Raw genomic sequence first — 24,159 nt, 5'->3', positions numbered from 1 at the left:
GAGACCGCTTCCACCATCCCTGGTCACAACAAGCCTGGAGTGTGTTACTGGGCTCCACCTTTTGAGGAGGACTGCACTGAGAGGCCAGAGACTGTCCAGAGGATGCCTCGAATCCTTGACCCCACAGTAAGACTTGGGGATGGAGTGGTCATCAGGCAGCAGATGGCATTGTCATGTCCAGGTATTTGAGGGCAGAACTCATAACAAGTGGCAGAAGTTGAAAATGATGAAGTTTGATACCAGAAGTGGATTGGGGGGGGCCAAAGGAAGAGCCCCTCACTTGGTGCAAGGAGACTCTTTGGAGTGTGGGTTGACCTAGATGGCTAATGAGGCCCATGCAACTGTGAAATTCTGTGATCCATTTACCTCTTCTCAAAACTTCAGCGTCACCCATTGCACCTGTCAGTTGCCCATCCCCACTGACACTGCTACTACGCTATATTCACCATCCTCCTTTTATGCTCTCATCGTTGGTTATCTGGACCAGTGGTCTCGCAAATGGGGTACATGCACCCTAGGGGTGCATGCATCCATTGAAATGCATGAAATGCCAAAAATTGTATTTTATTTCTACCAAGAAAGGACTCGAGCTTTATCGATGTTTAATGTACAGATCAACATTGATGTCCTTCATCTGTCCTTATGCCAGACACAGGGTGTCCCTTCCTGTTGGAAACCAGAAGAGGGGCAGTCCCATGGTATGCCCCCCCCCTCCCATTTTCATTTGCTGTTAGCAGGTTGCAGTGCATATGTGCCTAGTTAAGTGGATTTCAGATCATAGTACATAGTTCTAACTGAATTTAACCCTCACAAAATGGAGATGTGGCTGAAAAAAATCCTTGGGAAGAAACTGCAAGAAGATGACTGATCAGCCAGAGAGCAGGAGAGTCAGCCCCAGGACTCCTGATGGAAGCCTTCCGCAGCCACATTATAAAGCCAAGCCAATACTCAACCTCAGAAACACTCAGCCCCCAAGTGTGACACTGAAGATGATAGAAGCACTGTTGGGTGTCTTCTCTCCTTAGTGATAAACAGGTGTTTTTACCTTGAGACATTAGCTAATGATGCTTAGTTATTATGATGGACGTGGAGCTTAAAAATTCTCCACTGTGATGTGCAGCACATCCAAAAGTTCTCTTTGCATACCTTAAAAAACTGGCAAACACTTTTCTGGCCTCTCAAAATCTGCCAAGACTGTTGTTGGGTTTGGAACCAGTTTGTTGAAAATCTAAAAAAGGTCCCACTTCCCAACTAGTTTGCAAGAGTGATATGGAAATTAGTAGGTGTACTACAACCAAAAATGTGTGTGTAACAAGTGGGAAGGGTTGAAGGATGGGTGTCTGCAGGTTCAACTGAGCAAACTCACAATGTCCAGAATGAAGTCATGGCTCCTGAGAAGCCCCTCCCTCCCTCCCTCTCTCTCTCCCTCTCCCCCTCTCCCCACCCCTCTCTCTCTCTCTCTCTCTCTCTCTCTCTCTCTCTCTCTCTCTTTCAGATCTCCCTGGCCTCTTCATTCTCTGTGACCTCTCACCTCACAGGTGCTGAGGGAAGGCTGTCTGCCTGCCTCACTCTCCTCTGACCCACCCTCCATTCAGCCCCCCTACCGGGATCTAATAGAAAATCTGTGGTTGGCATTGGAAGCCCATCATGCTTTTTTAACTATGAAGAGGATTATAAATGAAACTGAATCTCCAATTTTAAGCTTTAATAGCTTAAAATCACATAGAACAAACATGCCTCTTAGTACTTTCAAAACTTCTCTGACTGCGCTCTTTTCACAATTTCCTTTGCACTTAAAAAAACCAAAAGTTCAAATGACCCTTCTCTTTATTGTCTTCTATTGATTGATCTCAGAATTCGGGGCGGGGGGTGACCCTCCTGACAAATAATCAGTCAAGCAAAACCAGTTCACCAAAACCGTGTCCAGAAGCTCAGGTTTCTCTCTAGGCTTGACTCCATCCCGGGGGGCATTTCCTGCTGGGCCCTCTTGAGAGAGGCTGCTCGTCTTTCAGAGAGGTTTTCTTGCCTCTGCCTTGTATAACTGTGCTGCTGCTGTGTTTTCTTCTGTAGTGCTGGACCCAAAGGGGATAACATCTATGAATGGAGATCAACCATTCTGGGGCCTCCAGGATCAGTCTATGAGGGGGGGGTCTTCTTCCTTGACATAACCTTCACCCCGGAGTATCCCTTCAAGCCTCCAAAGGTAAGAAGCTTCCTGAGAGAATGCTGACTTGTATCCATTCCCGCACAAACTCCCCACAGCAGAAGGGTTTGATTGGCCAGAGCTGGATTCAGATGTGATGGTCACCACAGAATCCAACAGGGCCCTTAGGTCTTTGCTGTTAGCTGAGGGTTTTTAGAATTGAATTGTGGGCAGAGTTGTCAGGAAAGAGCCCTGCCTCAGCCCTTGGGATCCACATTTCTCATCTCCAGGTCTCACGGCTTTTCCCCCAGAGCAGATCAGAAAAGACAGCTGACAGTTGGGGATGCTGCACTTGCTTTTTTAATGGTCTTTTTACAGCACCACCTAGAAATATCAGCTATGGCTCCATCTTGCCAGAGCTGAATAAGATTCATTTTTCTGACCTTTTTTCTGAATCAGGATCTCTCACCTCCTGTCCATTAGGCTATGGAAATCCAGTTATCCACAGTGATTTAGAGTAAATTGTTCCAGGCTATATAATTTGTGGAAATTTACAAGTGCCAATCAAATGTGCAAAATTGTGGTTATTTTTAATATTCTGTTCAAATAACATTAATGACCTTGGAGCCTGGCTTCAGAAAGCACAACTAGGTAATCATCTTTCTCAGACTACTTACAAGTTTATTGCTAGATTACAGCTGTCAAAACTCTGCATAATGTTAGACTTCTTAACATACATAGATGTTTGTCAGCATTTATCTTTTTATTTTCCTTCTGCACTATGCTGAAGTTGTTCAGTTTCTATAGGATTTGTCACTCTGAGGGCCCTAGCAGAGTCATTGTCCAGACTGGACAGTGGCCATGAAAATTAGGCATTCCCTCTGTAATGATGTGCTTTTATATTTTAGCAGAGATCCCCCATCAGCATGAAAGGCTCAAGTCAGAGCCTTTTGTTTTGGAGGGAGGGCAGGTCTTAGATTTTGCTACTCTCAGTGACTGTACTTGACTCACCCAGTTGCCTGGTGTTTTGGGAAAGAGGTGAGAACCCCAAGGACAGAAGCCCTGAGTGGTTGGAATGTCAGCAGGCCCATGCTGGGGGGCTCACATGGGTGGCTGAAGGTGGTGGCTACTCATCCTCTGAGGAAGAGGTGGGAGGGACAGAGATCTATAAAAAGCAGACACAAAACTCAGAGCACCCAGCCCCCCAGGATCGCTTAGTGTCGGGATACCCCCATAGCTCCTGCAGTGCACTTTGTCCAAAAAGAATGAAGCGCCCTCGGATGGAACTGTTTTCACGATGTAGGCGCTTTCAGAAACACTTTGATTCCCTGTGGACGACCCTCCCCCTGCTGTTGGGGCTGCATGCATGGTGTGCTCCAGGGATGGAAGGCATGCTCTCTGGGCCCATCAGGGAGGTGGCACCTCTTCCTACCTTGGGACCTTGGACCCCACAAATGTCTGAGAACAGGGAGCAGCTGCTATCATTTTATGCCTGGAGTCAGGAGGACCTTCAGGCATTTATAACTGTGACCTTGGGCAAGTCACTTAAGCTCTGTTTGCCTCAGTTTCCTCATCTGTAAAATGAAGATCCTAACAACCCCTACCTCCCAGGTGTTGTGAGGACTGAATGAAAGAATACTTGTAAAGTGCTTGGCACATAGGAGGTGCTTGACAGACGTTTGTTGCCTTTTTTCCGTTTTTTGTGACACTACAGGTCCTGATTCTTCTCCTACATCTGTGAGCTCCCTGGGTCATGCTGCTGCCATGGGCATTTCCTGGGCTCTGTCCTGGGCCTCTCTTCTCTCTTCTCTCACTCCATGCTGACCCCCAGTGTCCTCCTGGACTTCTCAGATGGGGAATCCTGTCACTGTCCCAACATGTCCAGAACCTCACACTTCATTTCTCCCCCAGACTTCTTCCTCTTCCTCACTTGGCTTTTCACCCTCCACATCCAGGCTGTGGCCAAGTCCTGCCATTGTCCCTTTCTGTCATCTCTTGTGTGTACCCCCTTCTCTCCCGAGGCAGGCCCTCGGCGAGGGATCAAATAGAAACTCCTCCATTTGGCCTTCAAAGTCCTTTACCACCCAGCCCTGGCCTCCCCTGCGAGGAGCTGGACGGTCCCCTGAGAGCCAGGTAGTATTGGGCTTCCCCCGTCCTGGGGCACCTCCCCCAGAGCCTGGCCCACAGCTCCTGTCTCCTGATAACCCTCCCTGCGGCCACTGGGATTCAGCCTGTGCTGAATCTGCAGAGCAGAGTATGCACTTTTTCTTGAGTTAGAAGCATGAAATCTAGTACTTAATTTAGGTTTAAGAGGCCCATGGATTTTGTTCTGGTCACTTTACCAGCACAGTGACAGGTGATGTCTTTTCTTATCAGCCCTGCCCCTCTCTCCTTGTTGATATGGCGTAACCCCTGTGTTGTGTGGCCCCCGGGCAGCCTTACTGAAGGCTCGAGGCTCTGTGCAAGGATGAGGCTCTGTCCGGGCTGACAGCCTCAGACCAGCATCTCATCGCTTCCTCTCTCTGTCCTTCTCAAACTATAGAAGCGCAGACTTGCCAACCAGACGAATTTTTAAGATTTTCCCACTTCCTGTGATGTGCTGTAGCTATGTGTTTTTAATTAATCGAGCAAACAGAACTCAGTCATGCAGGACTTTCCAAACACATTAATATCACTTTCACTTTTTCAAGTAAAATACTCAGAACATACAAATGCACTGCTTCCCTGGCATCGTCATAATGGATACTTGGAGTATGAACCAATTTTAGTGTCACTCTAAACAATAAATTGTAAATTACTCTGAAACCAGATATAAATTATTTGTAGATTCTGCCCTATTTTTATCTTTCCCTTCTGGATACATGAGAGCTGTATTTGTCTTATGAAAAGAAATAATTTACCAAAAGGTTTCTTAGGGTGTTGTTCATGCCTGTGAGGGGGAAGGAGTTGTAGTGTCTCCCTGGTTCCTCAGAGCCCTGTGCTCAGGGTAGCCACAGAGATTATAGCCCATCTGGGTTAACTACAAGTGTTAGAATCCAGGTTTCACACCTTAGGGACCTCACTGAAGCTGAGAGAAGTTTGAAGTGAGTTGACCAAGGCTTCATGGGTAGGCAGTGTCACCTCTAGGCTTTCCTGATTCTGGATTAGCATCTTCAACCCTCTCCCACATTACCCTTGTGAGCAGTGGCCAGAGTACTGCAGAGGGTGCCTTTTCACTTTAGATGGAGAACGTGTCCTGCCCCTGGCAGCAAAGGTATTCTCTTCTCCAAAAGACCCAATCCAGGGTCATGGGATGAAGGGTGCTTGAAGTTTTTCAGCACCGTTTTCTCCATGCATCCAGAGAGGTTGTAATCATTGGTAGAGAGAGTATCCCCACCCCTAGGAAATCACCAATCCTCTCTGCCAAACACACACTATTACTCATTGACAGTAAGATGGTGGTTTCATTCATCTCTTGAAATTAAAATAGTTTGGGTCATTTTTTTGTCCCTTGCCATATATCAGCTTTCCAAAAGGTAATAATTTTGTTTTTAAAATTAGCCATCCAAAATAAACAGCACAGATACGCTGGGATTTTTTGACATAATGAGAGATTTGGATTAATTTGTATTTATAAGTCCAAAAACAGCCTGACTAGTTTCATTAGCTTTTTATGGAAAATGGTCTTTTAGAGATTCAGACTCTGGAAGTAAAAATATTTACTATTTCAAGTGAAATATCTCTCCATAGAACTAATGGAATGAAGTCCATAGAATAAAATTCCTTCAGTTTTCCTCTCTCCTACTTGGTAGTGCTGAAGTGCTCCAGAGCCAAGCTCTGTGTGCGTACTGAATTTGTTCTCTCAACAACACAGAATTGGCAACTTTCTGGGAAATTGTTTTTCAGAGAAAAACCAAGTAGTGGGAGATATGGTTAGAATAGACTGTGCCATGTCTGTGTTTTTTAAAAAGGGTCCTTACAGAAAGACTCTGAAAGTAGAAGAAACATTACTGACCTGCGGGCCAGTTAACAGATTTTTCTGTACCTATTCAGTGTTTTTCAGTTACCATTTTGTCTTTTTATTAAACATTTCACAAAGTATCCCATCAGTTTCTGTACTAAGTCTGCAGCGAGCCATTTGGCATGATCTTTATATTAACTGTGAAGTAATGTAATATTACCAGCTAACACAAGAGGTCAGCAGATCGCCAGCCATCCTAAATATCATTTTAGCCTTTGAGGTAGTGAGGATGTGGTTTAGACATAAAACATGCTGTGTCTTAAATATAACTCCACTTTTTGCTGCCGTTAACACTAGCGCATGTATTTAACATTTGTTCATCTTCAGATTTATTTCAACCAACCTTGTAAATCAGTGGCAATCTCAGACCTGCTTCTCAACAAGTATTTGTGGTCTTTCTGCCTTTATTAGCATCTGCTCTGGGCTGAGCACTGGACTGGACTTGAGGAGAGATGGAAAGATAAGATGTCTTTGTGCCTGCAAGGGAGGGGCTTATGCCCATGCCCCTTGTAGCTGCACAGGAAAATGTTTGCATGAGATTCATAGCGGAGAGGAGAACCTTGCAGATCATCCAGCCCAAATTCTTTATTTTACAGATGAGAAAAGTGAGACCCACTGAGCACAAATATGTCCCAGAACCACTGAGCTGAGTGCTGGGGGCATACAACACTTAGAAACAATAGTGTCCCTACCGCAGGGAGTTTGTAGTCCAGTAAGAAGACAAGACAGATACTGGTCACTAGAACAGCCTGGGTGGGGGGTGGTGGCAGATTTGGAAGAGGGCTGGGCTTTGTGTGCCAGCCAAGAGCTTGGACTTGACTCAAGGGTAGTGGGGAGTCACTCAAGTTTACTAAAAATTTTTGAAGAGATGAGGGATATGACCTGATGATTGAAGGGGAGGACACGGAGGCAGGAAGCATTGTTGTGAGATGGGAACAGGGAGGAGAAGATACCATTACAAAACAGTTGTGTAGATAGAACCAAAAGATTGGCCCATTGTGACTGGATATGAAAAACACTGGAGCATGGAGAAAGGACTCTCTGGATCATGTGTGACCTTTGGGAGAAGTTTGTGGGTGGAGATGGGAGCCATTGGTGAGGAAACCGAGCCATCAAGTAGGAAAACTTGTTTATAAAAGTTTAGCAGTAAAGGGGAAAAGAGAGATGGCATGGCAGTTGGCTGACGTAATAAAGTCAAGGGAGGATGTTTTTTAGGATCGGGGAGAAAGCTTACTGTTTTTTAGCTGATGTAGAATGGAACAGGCTTCCAAGGATTGCAGAAGACATTGTGATCAAGGCAGAGGGATAGACTTCTTCCCCAGAAAGCCATCATCCCGTGGGGATTGGAAAAGGAGAAAATATAATTTAATAAAATGTCATGCTTATGATGCAAAATGCCATCCACATCCAGAGAAAGAAGTACGGAGTCAGAACACAGAATGAAGCAGGCTGCTTTCTCTTTCGTTATGTTTGGTTTGGTTTAGTTTTACTCATGCTTTCTCCCATTCATTTTAATTCTTCTGTGCAACATGACCAGTGTGAAAATGTGTTTAATAAGAAGAATGCATGTATAAAGTCCATATAAGATTGCATGCTGTCTTGGGGAGGGAAGAGGGGGAGAAAATTTAAAACTTAAGTAATTGCTGAAAATTGAAAACAAATACATTTGGAGGGGAAAAAGATGTCATGGTTCCTCGGCTGTTGTCACAGGGTAACTTTTCTCCCCAGGTCACATTCAGGACAAGAATTTATCACTGTAACATTAATAGCCAAGGGGTGATCTGTTTGGATATTCTGAAGGACAACTGGAGCCCAGCCCTCACCATATCTAAAGTGCTTCTTTCCATCTGCTCCCTGCTTACAGACTGCAACCCTGGTAAGATGGAGGCTGCCCTGACTGACCCTGTGAAATGGACCCCTCCTTGAACCAAACATGTCTTGTGTGTTAAACAGATTAACTAAGATTTCTTTAAAAAAAACAGAACAATGCGTGTTTTACTTTACCATTAATCTTAATATATCCTCACGTGCACACGTGCGCATGTATGTGTGGCTGTTTGCCAAAGAAAACTTGAACCAAGAAAGCAACATAAGTATAGAAATATGTTTCAGTGGATGAAATAATACTAGCACCGTAGAGGTTAGCTGATTGCCATGGCCCAGTGCTGGGTGCTTTTCTTTGCTTGTTAGCTGAGGCTCATCAGGCCATTTGCATCATTGTCTCTCCTTGCCATCTGGGCCAGCCAGTCATCCAGAATCTAATGTTAATCTAACGAACCACAGCAGCATCTTCAGCTTTGTACTGGCAGCTTGGCTTTCCCCAGCTGTCCCGTAAGACTGCCACATTTGCCATGGTGCTGGTCGCCTTTGGACACAGTATTTATGTCAGCCAGAGAGGCACTGAACTGCAGAGCTCTACAGTATTTCTGCTGCATTTTAAATAGCAAACAACATGTTCACTATTCGGCTTTTCTGCATGCGCTAAATGAAAGTTATGAAATGGAACTGAAAGTATTTTGGCTACAATCTTGAATTGCAAGTTCCCTGAAAAATTGGATGCCATGCAACTCAAGAAGCATGTACAAAATGGCTCCTACGTGCAAGGATATTGCTTTTGATTTATGTAAACTTGGAATTCCATAGTAATCCTTCACTTATACATAAACCTCAGCTAGGTCAAACACAATGATAGAAGTGTTTGGAAGTAAAGCAGTTCCTCTAAACAAACGGAATCATCATTAGCACACCCATCTCTGGGTCACCATCCCCCAGTTGCTTTTGCCCAATGAGCTAACCCTTACAAGTCTGAAAAACAAAAGCAGACTGAGCAGTGGACACACAGGATGGACACACAGTGGACACACACCCCTCTGTGGAGGAAGAGGAGCAGGTCTTCTTTCCTCAGCTTTTCCCCAGGGCAGAGCTTGGTCATAATTCAAGAGCATTCGGTTAATTCTTTGTGCGTACACTGTTGTTATTGTGTCCAGTGCTTACGTCACTCAGTTCATATGAGTTGTATGGTGCTTCTAGGGATTCTCGTATTCATTGTGGCTTATGACCCAGTGCTATTCCATCACCTTTGTCCATCCCGGGATGTTGAGCCAACCTGGTCCATGAACACCTGCTTGGTTCCAGTTCTTTGCTACCTCAGAAGGGGCTTCTTGTGAAGATCTGCACAATGAAGGGACCTTTGTTCTGTTGGACCTCCTTGGGGCATATTTGTCAGACTGACAAGTAGCCTCCAACAGGGCCTTTCTCTGTGTCAGGCATTGTGCTATGCGCTGAGGATACAAAGGCAAGATCATCATGCCTGCTTTGGAGGGGCTCATCTCTTTAACGAAGGAGACAGTGTGCAGACTGTCTACGCACAGGACAGAGAGATGGATGTGTGCTTGTATATTTGTAGATGTGTGTGTGTATGTGCATGCACAGCGTAATGTAACAAGTGGGGGGTGAGGGAGATAAGAGTTTTTTGCAGAAGATGCAATTTGAGGTGAATCTCAAAGGGAAGCCAAGGGGGTAGAGGAAAGGAAAGTAGACCATTTGGGAGGATGTTTGAACAAGTATTAGTACATATGTGAAATCTTCTGGTATGAGGGCACAAGTTGGGATAGAGAGAAAAACTGGGACAGGCACCAAGCTCACTGGATCTCTTAATCAGAGGGTTGTAAGCATTTGAGTCACTTTCTTAGCCTAATTCCAGATTGGGTTCCTGAATGGTGAGAATTCACAGCTCCACCAAATATGTAGTAGTGTCATCTGCCTTCTCATGGTTCTTCCACATGTCTATCCCCCATCTTTGCCACTTTGCTTGGCAAAAGGCAAAACTCCAAGTTTTGATTTGCACTTCTCATAGTCTTCTGATTTAACCAAACTTAATGAAATTGTCTATAAATTATCTGGATTTTCCCTAGAGTAGAATATGAGAAGAGGATCCTAGATACAGGCACACTGACAGCAGAGAAGAAAAAAATGAATTTTTAAAAGCAGAAACACGCTAACCACAGAATCACAATATCCTAGAGATACTGAATATAACTTCTAGCCTAAAATAACATTACAGTATAATTAATGTTTTTAATGATAACCAACTTGGTTTTGTTGTTTAATTTAGTGCCTGTCTCAGAGTTGTTTCAAATGTTTTACTAATTTTTTTGCTTGCTTTGAGACTTGAGTTCTCCCTGGTTTGCCCAGGTTGGAAACATTATGGCCGCGTTTAAGGCGTACAACTTATCAGCATACTAGCTTTGAATCTGAGCCAGTTCACCCCATTTCAGGTAGCCTAGTCTTATCCATCCTCTACCCACCACTCCTGTAGTGGGGCCCGACTTCATGTAGATGCTCAATTGATCCATCAGCCTCAGTCTCCCCAAGAGCAGGAATTATAGCCATTGCTTAGAACGTTGTTTTACCAAAGCAAGAAGGATAGGATACATTAGAAAATTTCCATCAGTAGTTAATAAAATAAAACTTTTTGCATTAGAGTAAGGTAGAGGAAGAAGGGAACAAGCATTTATTAATCAACTACTGTGTGCACTTAGAAATGTGATCTCATTTGATTCTCTCAACCACCTAGGGAGGTAGGCACTATTATTATCCCCATTTTACAGTTGAGGAAACTTGAGGCATAGAGATTAGAGGATTTGCCTGGTGTCACATGGCTAGTAAGTGTCTGATACCAAATTTGAACTCAGGTCTTAGGCTCAGTGCTAACCACTGTACCACCTTGCTGTCTGAGAACACATTACAGTTATTTGGAAATTCCATGGAATTCCAACGTTGTCGGTTGTGTAGTCAAAAAACACCAAAACATAGAACAAGAATAGTATTGGGAAGACTGAAGAGCTGTTAAGGCTTGTTTTGTAGCACCGAAGGTCACACAGCAACTTCCACATCCTGCCACTGCCCTTGGCCAGCGGATCCAGGGAGCCTGTCTGGGTTTGTTTGTCCGCAGCTCTTGTATGTGCTCCCCCGTTAGACTAAGCTCCCAGAGAACAGGGACCTGCCTTTGCCTTTCCTCACATCCTCACTGCATAGCAGAGTCTGGCCGCTAAACCGATGCTTATTGACTGTCATTATGTCCTATAGAAAACGGGCAGTAACACGTGTATAAGGAGATCTGCAAGATCCGTTGTTCATCGATGGCTTCATCTGCATTTGCTGGATGCAAGTTTCTGTTAGTGCGTTAAGATTTTCAATTTGAATTGCTCCTTCTCCTAGTCTTCATAAGTAATGCTTTCCTGTTCTTTCTTTCCAGCTGACCCCTTAGTGGGAAGCATTGCCACTCAGTACATGACCAACAGAGCAGAACACGACAGAATGGCCAGGCAGTGGACCAAGAGATACGCGACATAAACTGGGTTGTCACCAAATTTACATTATTTGTCTGTGATGGAAAGAGCTGCTTATGATTTTGAAAGGGTGGGGGGAGGGTGGGAGCTGATAAAGAGTAGGGTATTTCTATAACAGATTTTATTCAGTCTTTTATTTCCTAAGATTTTGTTGTTGTAACTTAAGGTATCTTGCTACAGTAGACAGTTAGAATTGGTAATAGCATCTTTTAAGACTGTCATTAGTTCTGCAATATTAGCTCAGATCTAGTACAGAAAAGGATGTACACTTAGACTTTTGGGTTCTGTTGCTTGCAATATGTAAAAGATTAAAAACAGCTTAAATTTGTACAGGTACACATGGCATTTATGGAAAGTCCTTCCAAGACTACCCTTTTTTTTTTTTTTTGTAAAAAGATGTTGGTTTTTCCCCATGAGAGGGAACATTGATATTTAACAGTTGCTTTTTAGAGACTGTCATCTCATGATACATAATATGGACAAGTGGATATATGACACCATATAGGAAATGAGTAGTTAATGTATTTTATTTTATATGCCAATCTACTTTAGTGTAAAAGATTAGAGGTTTTAATCAGGACTTACAGAAACCTGTAGTGAAATACCTTAAGCTGTTGAAGTGTGAGGCGTGGAATAGGAGTCACTCAGTGGATTGGTTCAATGTTGTGGGCTACTTCAGTCTGCCTTTGTTACTGTGCTAATAAAAAGCTATTAAAAAACAAGGCTGCAACCCTTGTGCTGAGTCACTTTCTTAGTCTCTTGGTGGAGGTCTACAGGTAACATCAGCCCTTCACATGTTGGAAGCTTTACTGCCAAGAGAAATAATGGGAACTTTTATCAATTACATTGGCTTCAGGACAGGGTTTGAAAGAGGAGCTTCATTAAGGACAGCAGTCATCTGGGCCAGCTTTTTGAAACTACAGATGTAAAACCTCTTCCATACGAGTATTCTGACCCAGCCATTCTGCTGCCCAGAGGCGTGGAGTTCTGCTAGACTGACTGACTTACACAATTAGCTTGACCACCAATGCTGAGTGAATGATAATTGAGCCTTCAAGCACTAAACATTGCTTTCCAGATTTATTTGGCCGGCCCTTCCCCCTCCTCAGCCTCCCCGGAAATCTTTCTTTAACCCTTTAAAGATTTTTCTGAAGTTTGTGTCATTTCAAACTCCAACCCCCCGAGCCCTATCATTCCAGGCTCCCCAGGGAGCAGTACAGGCCTCTGTTGCTGGTGGTTCCCCAACCCCCATGCCCCATATTTTATGTCCAAAGTACAGTTGGGGGAAAAAGTTGAAAATATTTTTAAAACCTTAATTCTACTCTTTAATGAAATCTGCCTCACCCACAGTAATTAGACATTTTCCTCCATCCCCCACAGTGAGGCATTTCTCCAGTCAGTGTCTCCCACCATCCAGGCCCTGAACAGCCAGGGCAAAAGCAACCTTGACTCTTGACTTTAACACCGTGTAAGGGGAGCTCTTGACCCACACTAGGATGTCAGTAGTCAGGCGTTACTACTACTTCTCAATATAACTGGAATGGAATAAGCTCTTTTTAGAAGATAAAAGAAGAGACTAAGACCCACTGTCTTGTCATGTGGTAGTTTCCTCTAAGGCTAAAGAGGACCTGGATCAGGACAGTCACTAGTTAGGCTGGCGCAAGTCAGCAGCACCCCGGAGAGAGAGGGGGCCCACAGTGTATGCCGGAACACTGTCCCTTGTGGGTCAGAAGTCCAGCACCTGCATAGCTTGCCCATGGACAGCAAACCAAAGGGAGCATTTTCCAAAGGGGTGCATGTGTGTGTTCCCAGAGGTGCCTTATCTCTGCTTAATGCCCAAGAAGCCAAAAAGTCCATTTACTGTACTGGGTTGTGATTATGCAGAACACCTCAAGCTACAGGTGACAAAACAGACCACTAGAATGCCTGGGGCAGGTCCTCTGATCGAGCCTACTGTTGCTTTCATTACACCACACTACTTTAACATTCAAAATACGTGGAAGGTTACATTTTTTGAACGAGAATATTAAGGCACTTTATATAGTGATCCACTTTGAGTCCTCAAATTAATCATGTTACTGCTGTATTATGAAGTGTTCTCAGTAAGAAGCAAAGGGAATCCCAGGCACCTTAAGGTACCTTTGTTTAGGTGAAAGAGGAAAGCCAAAGGTCTACATGGCTGCATTTATGCCACCCACATTTTATTTTCAGTCTTTTAACACAAGTGCATCATCATTTTTAAAAAACACTGCTTTGAACTGAATACTTAAATTGTATTTACATCATATAAGATGATTTCACATTGGAACGGTAAGCAATCTCCTTTCCCCATTCTCTTCCTTTCCCTCCAACACAACTTTATAATTTCCAGGATATAAAGTGCTTTGAGTCCTGCCTGGACCTGTTTCCTAAGGGAAAAAGGTGGATGCTGTCAGCATCTGCTCACTCTTCACAGAAGTCTAGAACAAGGCCAGTCGTCTGCCTAGGATGCCGCCTTCCTGGCACTGGCTAATTTTCAGAAACAGTACTGCCTTTGCTCTTCCTTCCTGGCAGGGGGAAAGCGGACTTGCTCTGGGGCTGGGTGAGCTTACTGGCTAAGAAGATGAAGGGTTCAATCAGCGTTTTCCGATCAGCCACGGTCACCTCCCACAGCCTTACTTTCTCACTTCTGGCCCACTGCTGGGCCATGTCAGCATCCACTTGCCTTTGCTCAGATAAGTCAGATTTATTTCCCAAGACCACAATTACCACCTGAAAAAAAAAAGTTAAAGATACTTAAAATTTGTGCCACAGAACTTCAGTGTTTTTGTCAAGCAGCCTGGGGACGCAGAAACGTGAAGCACCAGGGTCCTTCCGCCTCCTGGCAGTCAAACGTCTACTCTGAGCAAGGCTGCCACCTCGTCTTGTAACTAAGATGACAGGTAAGAGATGATGGGCTATCAAGGGGCAGTTTTACTGCCTTCTTTCCAACCAGAACATCCCTTTAGGCAAAGGGATTCTCACAGCCCCCAAATTATTACACTGCCAAGCTTTCAGCTTTCCACATAGAACATCACCCATTAGTGTCTGGAGGTAACTTAGTTATTAAGGGAAAATGAGAAGCGTCATTTAAATCCGTGCTCACAGCCGACTACAGATTATTCCTAATAACGGAACGAAGGTGGCAAACAGAGACTCAAACTATTAATATCTGACTGAAAATAAAACCAACTTTAGCATGGCTGTGCCTAACGTTTGGGGAATTAACGAATTCAAAACAGAAGCATAAAGCTCCAGCTCAACTGGCCATGAAGACATCTACATCCCAGGCCTTTGCTTTACCCCACTCCCGAAGACGCACCTTCCCCTTCCTTCCCTGGCACACAGGTAGCAATACTGAGAAGAGTCAATAAAGGGGACCATGTGACAAGACTTTCAAGAGGTGAGGTCACTAAAAAAAGGGGGGTGGGATAACATCATTTGCCGTTATTTGTACCTTAAAACTGAGTTCACTGTAATTCTCAAAACACCAGTCATTTTAGGCCACAACTTCAAACTTCTCTAAGCACTATTTAATTACAGGGGTTTACTGCAGCAAAAATGGCGAACATTTCATATACTTTCAATTCCAGCAGCAGTGAAGATAAACATGGAATGTAATCGGTGTGATTTTTTTTTAGGGAATTTTAAGGAAGCAAACCAAGAAAAAAGGCTGAAAAGTCTTGGTTATTTTCAATAGAGCATCTTTCAGAAAAAGCAAAAATGCCAAAGAATCCACATAACTCTAGAAAAAAATGGGGCAAGAAGAATGGGATTCTATAACTCTTTCCTAAAGTATGCATATTTCATTTCACTTTTAAACTCCTTATCTTTTCCCCTACATTGCTATTTTCTCAGAATATACTTTTCTGGGGAATGGAGGAAGACCATTCCAGCTGTTTTCTCCATCTCCCAAACCAGGGGTGGGGAGCCTTTGACCTTGAGGCCACATGTGGCCCTCCAGGTCCTCGGGTGTGGCCCTTTGACTACATTCAAACTCCACAGAACAAATCCCCTTAATAAAAAGATTTGTTCTGTAAAACTTGGACTCAAGTCAAAAGGCTGCTGCACGTGAGGACCCTAAAAGGCCACAGGTTCCCACCCCTGCCCTAAACCCTGACAATATGTTAAGCTTCCAGTAAGCCAACATCCCTGGTATAGCTAGACATGTACAGTCCATTTGCTGGACATGTACAGTCCATTTGCTGGGCATGTTACAGTCAGGATCCTTTGACACAGGTGTTGGCTAGATGGCTTCTGAGACAAGTTACATCTATTCTAAAGAAAACAGTAAGAAGCCCCTAGCTTGGCAAGGGCTCCAGCCCTTCCGACATCTGAAATGGAGTTAAGAGCAACTTATCATGGCACATCATTCACATTTATCTTCTACATGGAACAACAGAAAAAGTAGTTTTGACGTCTCAACTAAATGGTAGCAGAATATCTAGCTAGCTGGTGAGTGATGAGCCAAGCGGCCTGTGCCCAGCTTGTGTAATCTAACAAGAAAAACAGGTTTTTATTTTAGGACCAGATTACAAAGAATACAGTCTTTTAGAGTCCAATTTTGTTTAACGAATCCCACCCACGGTTTGGATGGGAAACACTCAGCATCTTTAACAAAGCCCCTTACCTCTTTTTTGTCTCTGAACCTATCTACTTCTTTCTTGATGCTCTCCACCCTCCGAAGGGAATCAAGGTCATTCACGGCATAGACGAGCACAAACCCGTCAGCAAACGAGAAGTAGTGCTTGGGCAGCTCTTCACCCTCCTGCAGTCCCTGGGTGTCATAGAGGCGAAGCTGCTCCTTCACCCCTCGGTCAGTCTCCACTAATGCCACGTACACATCTTCCACCGTTTCGCTGTCTGCCTTACCTGTTGTTCAACGGAAAACGCCCTGTAAATCATTTCATTTTTCTTTTGCTATCACATGTCATCATTTGTAAAGTATCCTTACTCCCACTGTGGGGTGAAGGGGATTCAAAGCCACGCGTGCAAATCCTACCGTCTTTCAGTGTGGGCCAGCCAAAGGACAATAGTCTCCAGTTCACCCAAACTGAACAGTGCTACAAGGTCACTGATCACAGTGATTCCTGAAACCTGCCATTGTGATATGGAAGATTACAGTCTGTGCCAGGGGAAAGAGTCTGCAACCACACTGATGAACTCAAGAATCTTTGTGATGCTCAAGAGCACACAAGCATTCTTTGTACTTGCTTCCACTCTAGTGCTGAAAGAAGCAATAAACACCCAGGCACTTCCTATCAGGATCACTATCACAAACAAAAAATTAGTTTCATGACTGATGACAACAATACATGAACTACACTGGAATAAAACTAAGTAATGAAAGTTATCAGGAATAGCCACAGAAAGCAGAAATGGATGGAATAACCCCTTTCCCCAACCTTTGTCTCCTCTCAGCTACCACTTCCCCTCCATCAGCCCCTCTCCACTGCCCTGCAATAAAAATGAATGAAGACCACCCAGGAAGCCGTCCTAGGGGATGTTCCCTCTTCTCTCTCCGTGTCCCCCGTGGATGAGCTAAGTGTGGATGTCCCCCAGGGTGTGTCCTAGGCTCCAGCCTCTGTGGACACACCTAGTTTCTGTCCCAAATAACATGTTTTATGAAGGATTCCCAACAACCCCAGGTAGTTCCCAGGTCCCACTAAAGAAACTCCTTAAAGGAAGTTGGCCTCACCAATAACGTGACTCCCATAAAGAAGCTGTTCCAAAATAGCCGTTTTCCCCACAGCTGCTGCTCCACCAACCACGACCTTGCAGCCTTTCCCCATCTTTTCTGACAAATTCTGCACACACAGAAATACATCTGTTTGTATTAAAGAACAAGTGAGAAGAGAATGTAAAGTTAGCTAGAATATTACTTAGTTGAAGTTAAATTGAATAGTATTACCTCAGAGTATATAGGAATGGTTGCCACATTTAATCTAAAATATTCCTATGACCGTCACAGATAAAGCTGAAAACAGTAAAGACAGCTTGGCTACTCATCACAAATGTTTGGAAAATTTTTCCAAAGGGAACAAAAATTATACCTAAAAATCTGATGCCATCTGGCAAAGACTCGATAACCTTGGTACTAGTTAACCCTCCTATTGATTTAGCTGGGCCACCTAAACATGGGTATAGAAAACAGGTAGGTGAACTACTGGGTGGGGGGGGTGGCAGTAATTGTCCCTCCAATTCAACCTCAGCAGCTACCTCAGGAAGGGCAAGAGACGGAAAGGTTTCCTTCTCTTACAATAAGTTCTTCCCACTGGTTACGGCTGGGGCGGGGAGGGTGCTGCAGAAAACTTCCTTAAGGATGTGTGGAAGGCAATGGGGAACAAAGCCACTACCTACTTTCCTTCCCTCACTCTACTGAAATCCCACCTTCTGCAAACCTTTCCTGATCCCCCTTAAAGCTACTGCTGCCCCTTGGCCAATTTTCTCCAAGTTATCTTGCATCTGTCTTGTTTCTCTGGTTGTTGTCCACCTCCCCCATGAAACTGTCTTTTGCCTTTTTTTGTGGCCTTAGCATTTAGCACAGGGCCTGGCACATAGCAGATGCTTCACTGACTCCTGGATAAATCAAACAAGGCAAGTCCCCTGCTGACAAAAACATGGGAGAAGCAAAGCTCAGTCCATCTCAGCTCATCTGATTCCATCTTTGTGTACACCTTAAAAAGTCAGCTCCCTAAAGGCCTATCATTTACACAGAAGAGTAGTGTGGGCAACATTAGCATTGGCTATTAGAAAATTAGGGTCTTTTTCCCCTCTAATTTTCCTGCTGTTTTCCATAGAGAGTAGGAAAGCTCATTGCTGCACTTATGAGCTGACTCATGTTTGGGTGAGTCAATTACTTTTTCTCTATTTCCCAATCATCTAGCTTATCAATGAGTTGGCAGCATATGGGGCTAAGAAAGTGTAGATAAATGAAAACAAGTCAAAAGAAAAAGAAAAAGGAAAATCCAAGCCAAAATGTTACAGATCATTATTTTAATAAAGGTTTTTCATTGTACTGCTTGAATTTAAATTTAGAAACTTAGAGGGAAAGGAAGAATGTTGCCACCAAAAAGACAAAGCGGTAATATGCTTATTAGGAGATTTTACAATCTAAATTTAATTTCCTATTGTTATTTTATATCTCTTACTCCAGTTTGCACACTGTTTCATCCCCAGAAGCATCTATGAGTACTAATCCTTCTTTCTCAGCATTCTTAGAATTTTTTAGCAGGCATTTAGAACTCAGGTCTCTCAGAAGTTGAAAAATACATAGAAGGCTGTTTGTCCATGAAACAAAAACTGGGCCACTTGAACTATTCAACTCTAAAAAGAAAATCGTCAGTCTGGAGAAGACACTTTTTTCACCTTTTATTTTGTACACAGAGCCAAAGTTTTAAGCATTCCCATTTCTAAATAGCTCTAATAAGCTTGCCAATGCTAAAAACGTAAATCAGAAAAGGCCCAAAGGACATCACTTTACTAGAATTAAAATGCATTGATAATAAAAAGTAATTCCCTAATAGAAATTAATACTAATCAAATAAATCACATAATAATCTCACCCTCACCTCCCCTAGCTAAAATGATCCAGGTATGTTCAAAGGGGAAAAAAGGAGGATGGGGGAAGGGGAAGCAGCTAATGAATCTTACTTTGCACAAAAGATACATGTTTTTGAAGTTTTAATTTTTATTTTATTAGTCAATGATTCTATTTTATATTGTTTTGTGGTGAATTCATCCTTTTTATTTTTGACATTGGTAATTTGGTTTTCCTCTCTTCTTAAAAATACTGGTTTTCTTCCCAGTTATACATAAAAACAATTATCCATATTCATTTAAAAAATTTTGAGTTCTGAAATTATTTTTACAGTTAATATTTTGTCAGTGGATAAAAGGATTGTCAAGTGTAGTTAACTCACTATTAAAAGAAATTCCTCCTTGATTCCCTCAGTAAAAGGTAGGCTTTCAAAATATTAAATATGACATAGAGACCACAAGTTTAAACTTTTTTTGGAGTAACACCTCACTTGTTTGAAAGACACCCAATTAGGCAACCTTAATTGTCTAGACTCTAGAACGGGAGCTGAATCTGGAAACAGCAGAAAATGCCAATGAGCAGCTGAAATCACTATCATAAAAACCCCATATACTTTTACTTTGTAGCAGAGGTATCCAGGATTTATTGATTCCTGCTGCATACACAATTCCAACTAGTTTGGTTATTTAGATCTCCAGACCACAGCAGATGGATGGGTATAACAGCAAGAACAGGAAAAGTTGGCAGAAACAAGAAATTGCAGCTTACAAAGCGTGAAAGCTACAAAGCCTATAAAAAGCCAATTTCCAATCAAATGCATTTTGATTATTTAAAATTTGGGTATTTGAGAGGGATTACGTTGCTCAAAAGATGCTCAAAAGGATCGCTCATGACAATAAATAAGGCACTTTAGCCTAGAAGTCAGAGCTGGCTTCAAGGTCTACCAGCAGTGCCATCACTTAAAGTCTCCAAGACTTCGACTGTGGAATGGACATAGATCTGCCTTGAGAGTTTCACCCCAACTGAAGCCCCTTCCTGCCCCTGGGGGAAAAGAAAAGGGCACCCCTGGCACAGTTCTCCACCACTACAAAAGGAATGACAGAAATATCTTTGTACTTGTGGGTCCTTTTCTCTTTTCTGGATGGTTTTGGGTTAGGTGACTCTTGGGCATAATGACAAAAAAGGTCTAATAACAGCATCAGTGTGCTTGCTTTGCTCCATCTTCCCTAACATGTCATTTTCCTTGTTTGTGTCTTTGCCAATACAACAGCTATAAGCCAAGGTATAACTTCAGAGTTGCTTTAATTTAACTTCTCAGAACACTTTGATTTGTAGTATTTTTTCCTACAGCTGTTGATAGCGTGCATTTATTCCTTGGAGAACAGCCTGTTCATATTATTTGACCACTGGGGGAAATGGCCTAACTCTTAAACATTTCCATCAATTCCTTATAGATCACAGAAATGAGATCTTTAGAGAAATTAGCTGCATAGATTTTTTTCCCCCAGTTAACTGTTTCCCTTTTAAACTTTAGGTAATAAAATCAAGATATATGAATATCTTGGAATATTATGCCATAAGAAATGTAAATGAGAAAAGTAAGCAAAAAAAGCAAAGAAAGCAAACACATACATTTTTGGATGCTATGGAACGGTGCCTCACTCTGCAGAGATATAGATATAGCAATGATTCTTTTTTTTCTTTTTAATTAGGGGTGGGAAGGAGAGAAAATAAATACTTATTAAATGAAAAATAAAATTTTAACAAGTCGTAAAAGCAATTTCCTCATTGGGAATTCCCAAATTCAGAAGCACTGGATTAAAAGTCACTGGGAAATGTTTAACAAAATAAATCAAAATACAATATAATGTTAACTTGTGATTTTCTAAGTCAATATACAGCCCACAGGCGGCAGCTAGGTGGTGCAGCGGATAGAGCACCAGTGCAGGAGTGAAGAGGACCTGAGTTCAAATCTCACCTCAGACACTTGACACTCACTAGCTGTGTGACCTTGGGCAAGTCACTTAACCCCAATTGCCTCATCCTGGGTCATCTCCAGTCATCCTGATAATGAATATCTGGTCACTGGATTCAGATGGCTCTGGAGGAGAAGTGAGGCTAGTGATCTGCACAGCCCTCCCTTACTCAAAACAAAGTCAAGTGCAAGTCATGTCGTCATTTTTCTGATAGCATAGTCTTTTTTGGCAATGAAGAACGAACACACATACAGCCTACAGGGATCTGATTCTGTTTGAATCCACGATCCCATTCTCTCCTCCTCCCCATTCCCCTCAAAAAAACCTACAATAGCTATACTTAGCATTTATAGGTTTTAAGGTTTGCAAAAGCTTTACATATATTACCTAACTTGATGCCAGTAACACCACTGGGGAAAAGGCAGCATAAGTACTACAGTTATCAGCATCTTTTAGAAAATACGATGAGTTTCCCAAGGATTGAATGGCTGATTCGGAGCCCCCAGTAAGGGAGAGAGCTGCGGCACAATGAAGAAGGAACTTGCTGGGCAGTGTAAAGATCCTGAGATTTCTGGCTCTTGCTCCTTAAATTACTTCCTGACTCTGGGTGAGCCATCCCCATGCTGGGCCTCAGTTTCCTCAACTTTAAATCTCATCCTCTACCCTAAGTGGCAGAGCCAGGTCTGGAACCCAAGGAAGCCACATGTGGCCTGGAAGCTGCAGGTTCTGCACCCCTGCACTTTTCCATGGGGAGGAAGGAAGTCACGGGCCTCCATCAAAGTAATGCATCCAGGGGAAGAGTGGTTGGGGAAATAAAGAGAGAATGCTGGTCATGCAAAAACCAAGAGTCAAGGAGACATTTTAAAAACAAAGGCAGAAGCACACTCAGAAAGGAATAGGGACAAGCCTGGCTGTGTTGGGTCCACCAGACTTTAGAAAGAACAAACTCTAAGAGACCCTAGTTCGTACACAATCTTCTTGTTCTATTCTTTGTATCCAGAAACATTCATGTTTGGTTGGATACAGTGTCCACAATCTATCAGGTGAAACTGACGCGGGAGCTCCTGCTGACGCTAACTGACCTGCGCTCTGGATCGCACAAGGCGATCACGCCAAGCACTCATCTCCGGTACTCTAACTGCGGAAGCCACGCTCACTAGGCTGGCATCATTCTTAAGGACTCCACATTTAACATAGCCCTCTAACACGAAACTTTAAAACCTTTAAATTCTAAAAAGCCTCCAATGGGCCTCATCTTCACGGAACCACGGGCTCCAGAGCTGGCTGAGGCCTCGGAGTCCGCGGCCCTCCGCCTCCCGGTCTGCCCCCCGGCTCTGCCCTCCCACGCCACGCAGTCCTGCGGCTCGGAGGGTGGGGAGGTCTGGGGCAGAGGCCCACGCTGCGGGACGGCTCCGGCCCGCCGCCACGCTCTCCCGCCCGCCTCGTTCCGGCCCTTCTTTAAACACAAACACGTCCCGTGGGTTGTTTAACGGGGCCAGACAAGACTGACAACCCAAAAGCCCAGCTCCTGAGGGATGCGGGGAGGTTTTATACCTGGCGTGTGCGTGCACGGATCGTGGGAAGCGAGCCTGGCGCCGCCCCGGGCAGTCCCCCTGCCCTGAACCCCAGCGCCTCCCACACAAGGGGCTGGCTCCGAGCCCCCGGGGCCCCGCGTGACTGTGGCTGAAACCCCGAGCGCCGTCCATCCTTCGGCGACCGTGCGTCCGACCCCGGCCGTCCTTATTTCACGTGATGCTCACAGCCCCCGGCGGGGGAGGCCCTCTTATGGTCCCCATTGTACAGATGAGGAAACTGAGGCAGAAAGGCCAAAGGGACATGCCCCGGTCGCGCTTCTGGAGGGTCCGGCTGACTCCGGGTCCCGCGCTCCTTTAGCCAGTGACCTAAAGAACTGAACTCTCCCAAGATCAGGGGGAGTCGGGAGGCAGAGGCGGGACTCGAAGCCAGGCCCGCGCCGTGGGCGCTCCTAGGCAGGGGAAGGGGGCAGCCCCACGAGCAGATCCCCCGGTCCACCGGAGGGGTGAGGAGCGCCCCGCCCCCAGCCCCTGGCCCGCGGGGAGGGAGATGCTGGGAGAGCCCTTCCGGCGGTGGGGGGCAGAGGGGGACGGGAGGGAGCGAGAGACGGTGGCCCGGCAGGGTCACGACTGTCAGAGGTCTTCGCACCAAATTCACCCCCTCCCCCCACCTGTACCCCGTTACCCGATCCTCCCGAGAGGAGCTTGGGGGTGGGGCGGAAGAAACGGGGCTCACCCTGCCCCAACAAGGGAGAAACGTCGTCTTCCCACCCCTTCTACAGGCCGAGGGAAGCACGCTCAGCTCCCTGCGTTACCTGCCGAGAGAAGAGCCGAGCCGGGGAAGCTGCGCACGCGCCCTCGCACCCTCTCGCCAGCGCAGTCCGTGTTCGCCTGCCCCTCCCCCGCCCCAGAGCGATCCTTAGGTCAGGCTCCTGGCTGGCCGTCCGGAGCGGCGCCGAGCATCCTGCAACCACCCAGGGAACGGCAGAGCATGGGCGGTGCAGGACGCCCCCCTGGAAGAGAAGCGTGCGCGGCAGGCACTGCCATTCCCGGCTCCTCCCCTTCGTGTAGGCCGAGCCTCCGTCCCGCCCCCTCCGAGGCCGCCAGGATACCCGCCGGAAGGACTACGATTCCCATAAGGCCGTGCGCCCGCGCAGTGCCTGAGCCGGAAAGGGGTTCTGTGGTGAGGAAGAGGCCATAAAGCATTGTGGGAAGGCAGACTCTTCCTTTCCGGTCGGCGGCAGCCATCAGGCAGGTAGGGATTGTGTGTGTCGTTGGGACCATCCGCCCGTAATCTGCCCTTTGCTTGGGCCATCCGAGCCCGGGCCCCATGCGCCCGGGGGCCTTGGCCCGTGTGCCGCGCGATGCGGGCTCTGGTCGGGGCCCGGGACAGCGGGAGCGGGGAGAGGACGCCCCGGGTTCGAAGCGGAGGGCAGACTGGACCAGAGTCAGGGAGGTGACGCGGCTGGCCGCCGACTCCCAGCCCTCAGCCAGGGCCGCCGGCCCGGGCCCGGCAGACTGGGCCCTGCGGCCGGCGAGTCTTCCGGGGACGCGGTTATGAGGCGGGCGCGCTCTCTTGCAGGCTAGGCGTGAGCCAGG

General features: G+C 45.2%; 2 protein-coding genes across 5 annotated transcripts in view; one reads left to right on the top strand and one right to left on the bottom strand.

Annotated features, from left to right (window-relative positions):
• The window catches only part of LOC140532577 (ubiquitin-conjugating enzyme E2 E1), a 52,749-nt gene extending 40,533 nt beyond the window's left edge, over positions 1-12,216 (top strand). For all 4 annotated transcript variants that reach the window (XM_072651186.1, XM_072651188.1, XM_072651185.1 and 1 more), the window contains 3 exons: positions 2,071-2,203; positions 7,872-8,019; positions 11,401-12,216. In XM_072651186.1, coding sequence (XP_072507287.1) covers positions 2,071-2,203; positions 7,872-8,019; positions 11,401-11,498 — 379 coding nt within the window. In that variant the 3' untranslated portion in view covers positions 11,499-12,216. The remainder of the gene's footprint in view (positions 1-2,070; positions 2,204-7,871; positions 8,020-11,400) is intronic.
• A 1,458-nt stretch (positions 12,217-13,674) lies between these two features.
• On the bottom strand, positions 13,675-24,145 carry NKIRAS1 (NFKB inhibitor interacting Ras like 1). The gene is given in 6 exon segments (XM_072651183.1): positions 13,675-14,245; positions 16,143-16,384; positions 17,211-17,319; positions 23,376-23,608; positions 23,611-23,655; positions 23,658-24,145. Coding segments are annotated over 6 exon segments (1,107 nt in total). The 5' UTR covers positions 23,893-24,145; the 3' UTR covers positions 13,675-14,002.
• Positions 24,146-24,159: the final 14 nt, after the last annotated feature.

Source organism: Notamacropus eugenii, chromosome 3, assembly GCF_028372415.1.
Source record: "Notamacropus eugenii isolate mMacEug1 chromosome 3, mMacEug1.pri_v2, whole genome shotgun sequence".
NCBI classification, from domain to species: domain Eukaryota; kingdom Metazoa; phylum Chordata; class Mammalia; order Diprotodontia; family Macropodidae; genus Notamacropus; species Notamacropus eugenii.
The sequence above is the reverse complement of the archived record's forward strand: the minus strand, read 5'-3'. Positions and strand labels throughout refer to the sequence as shown.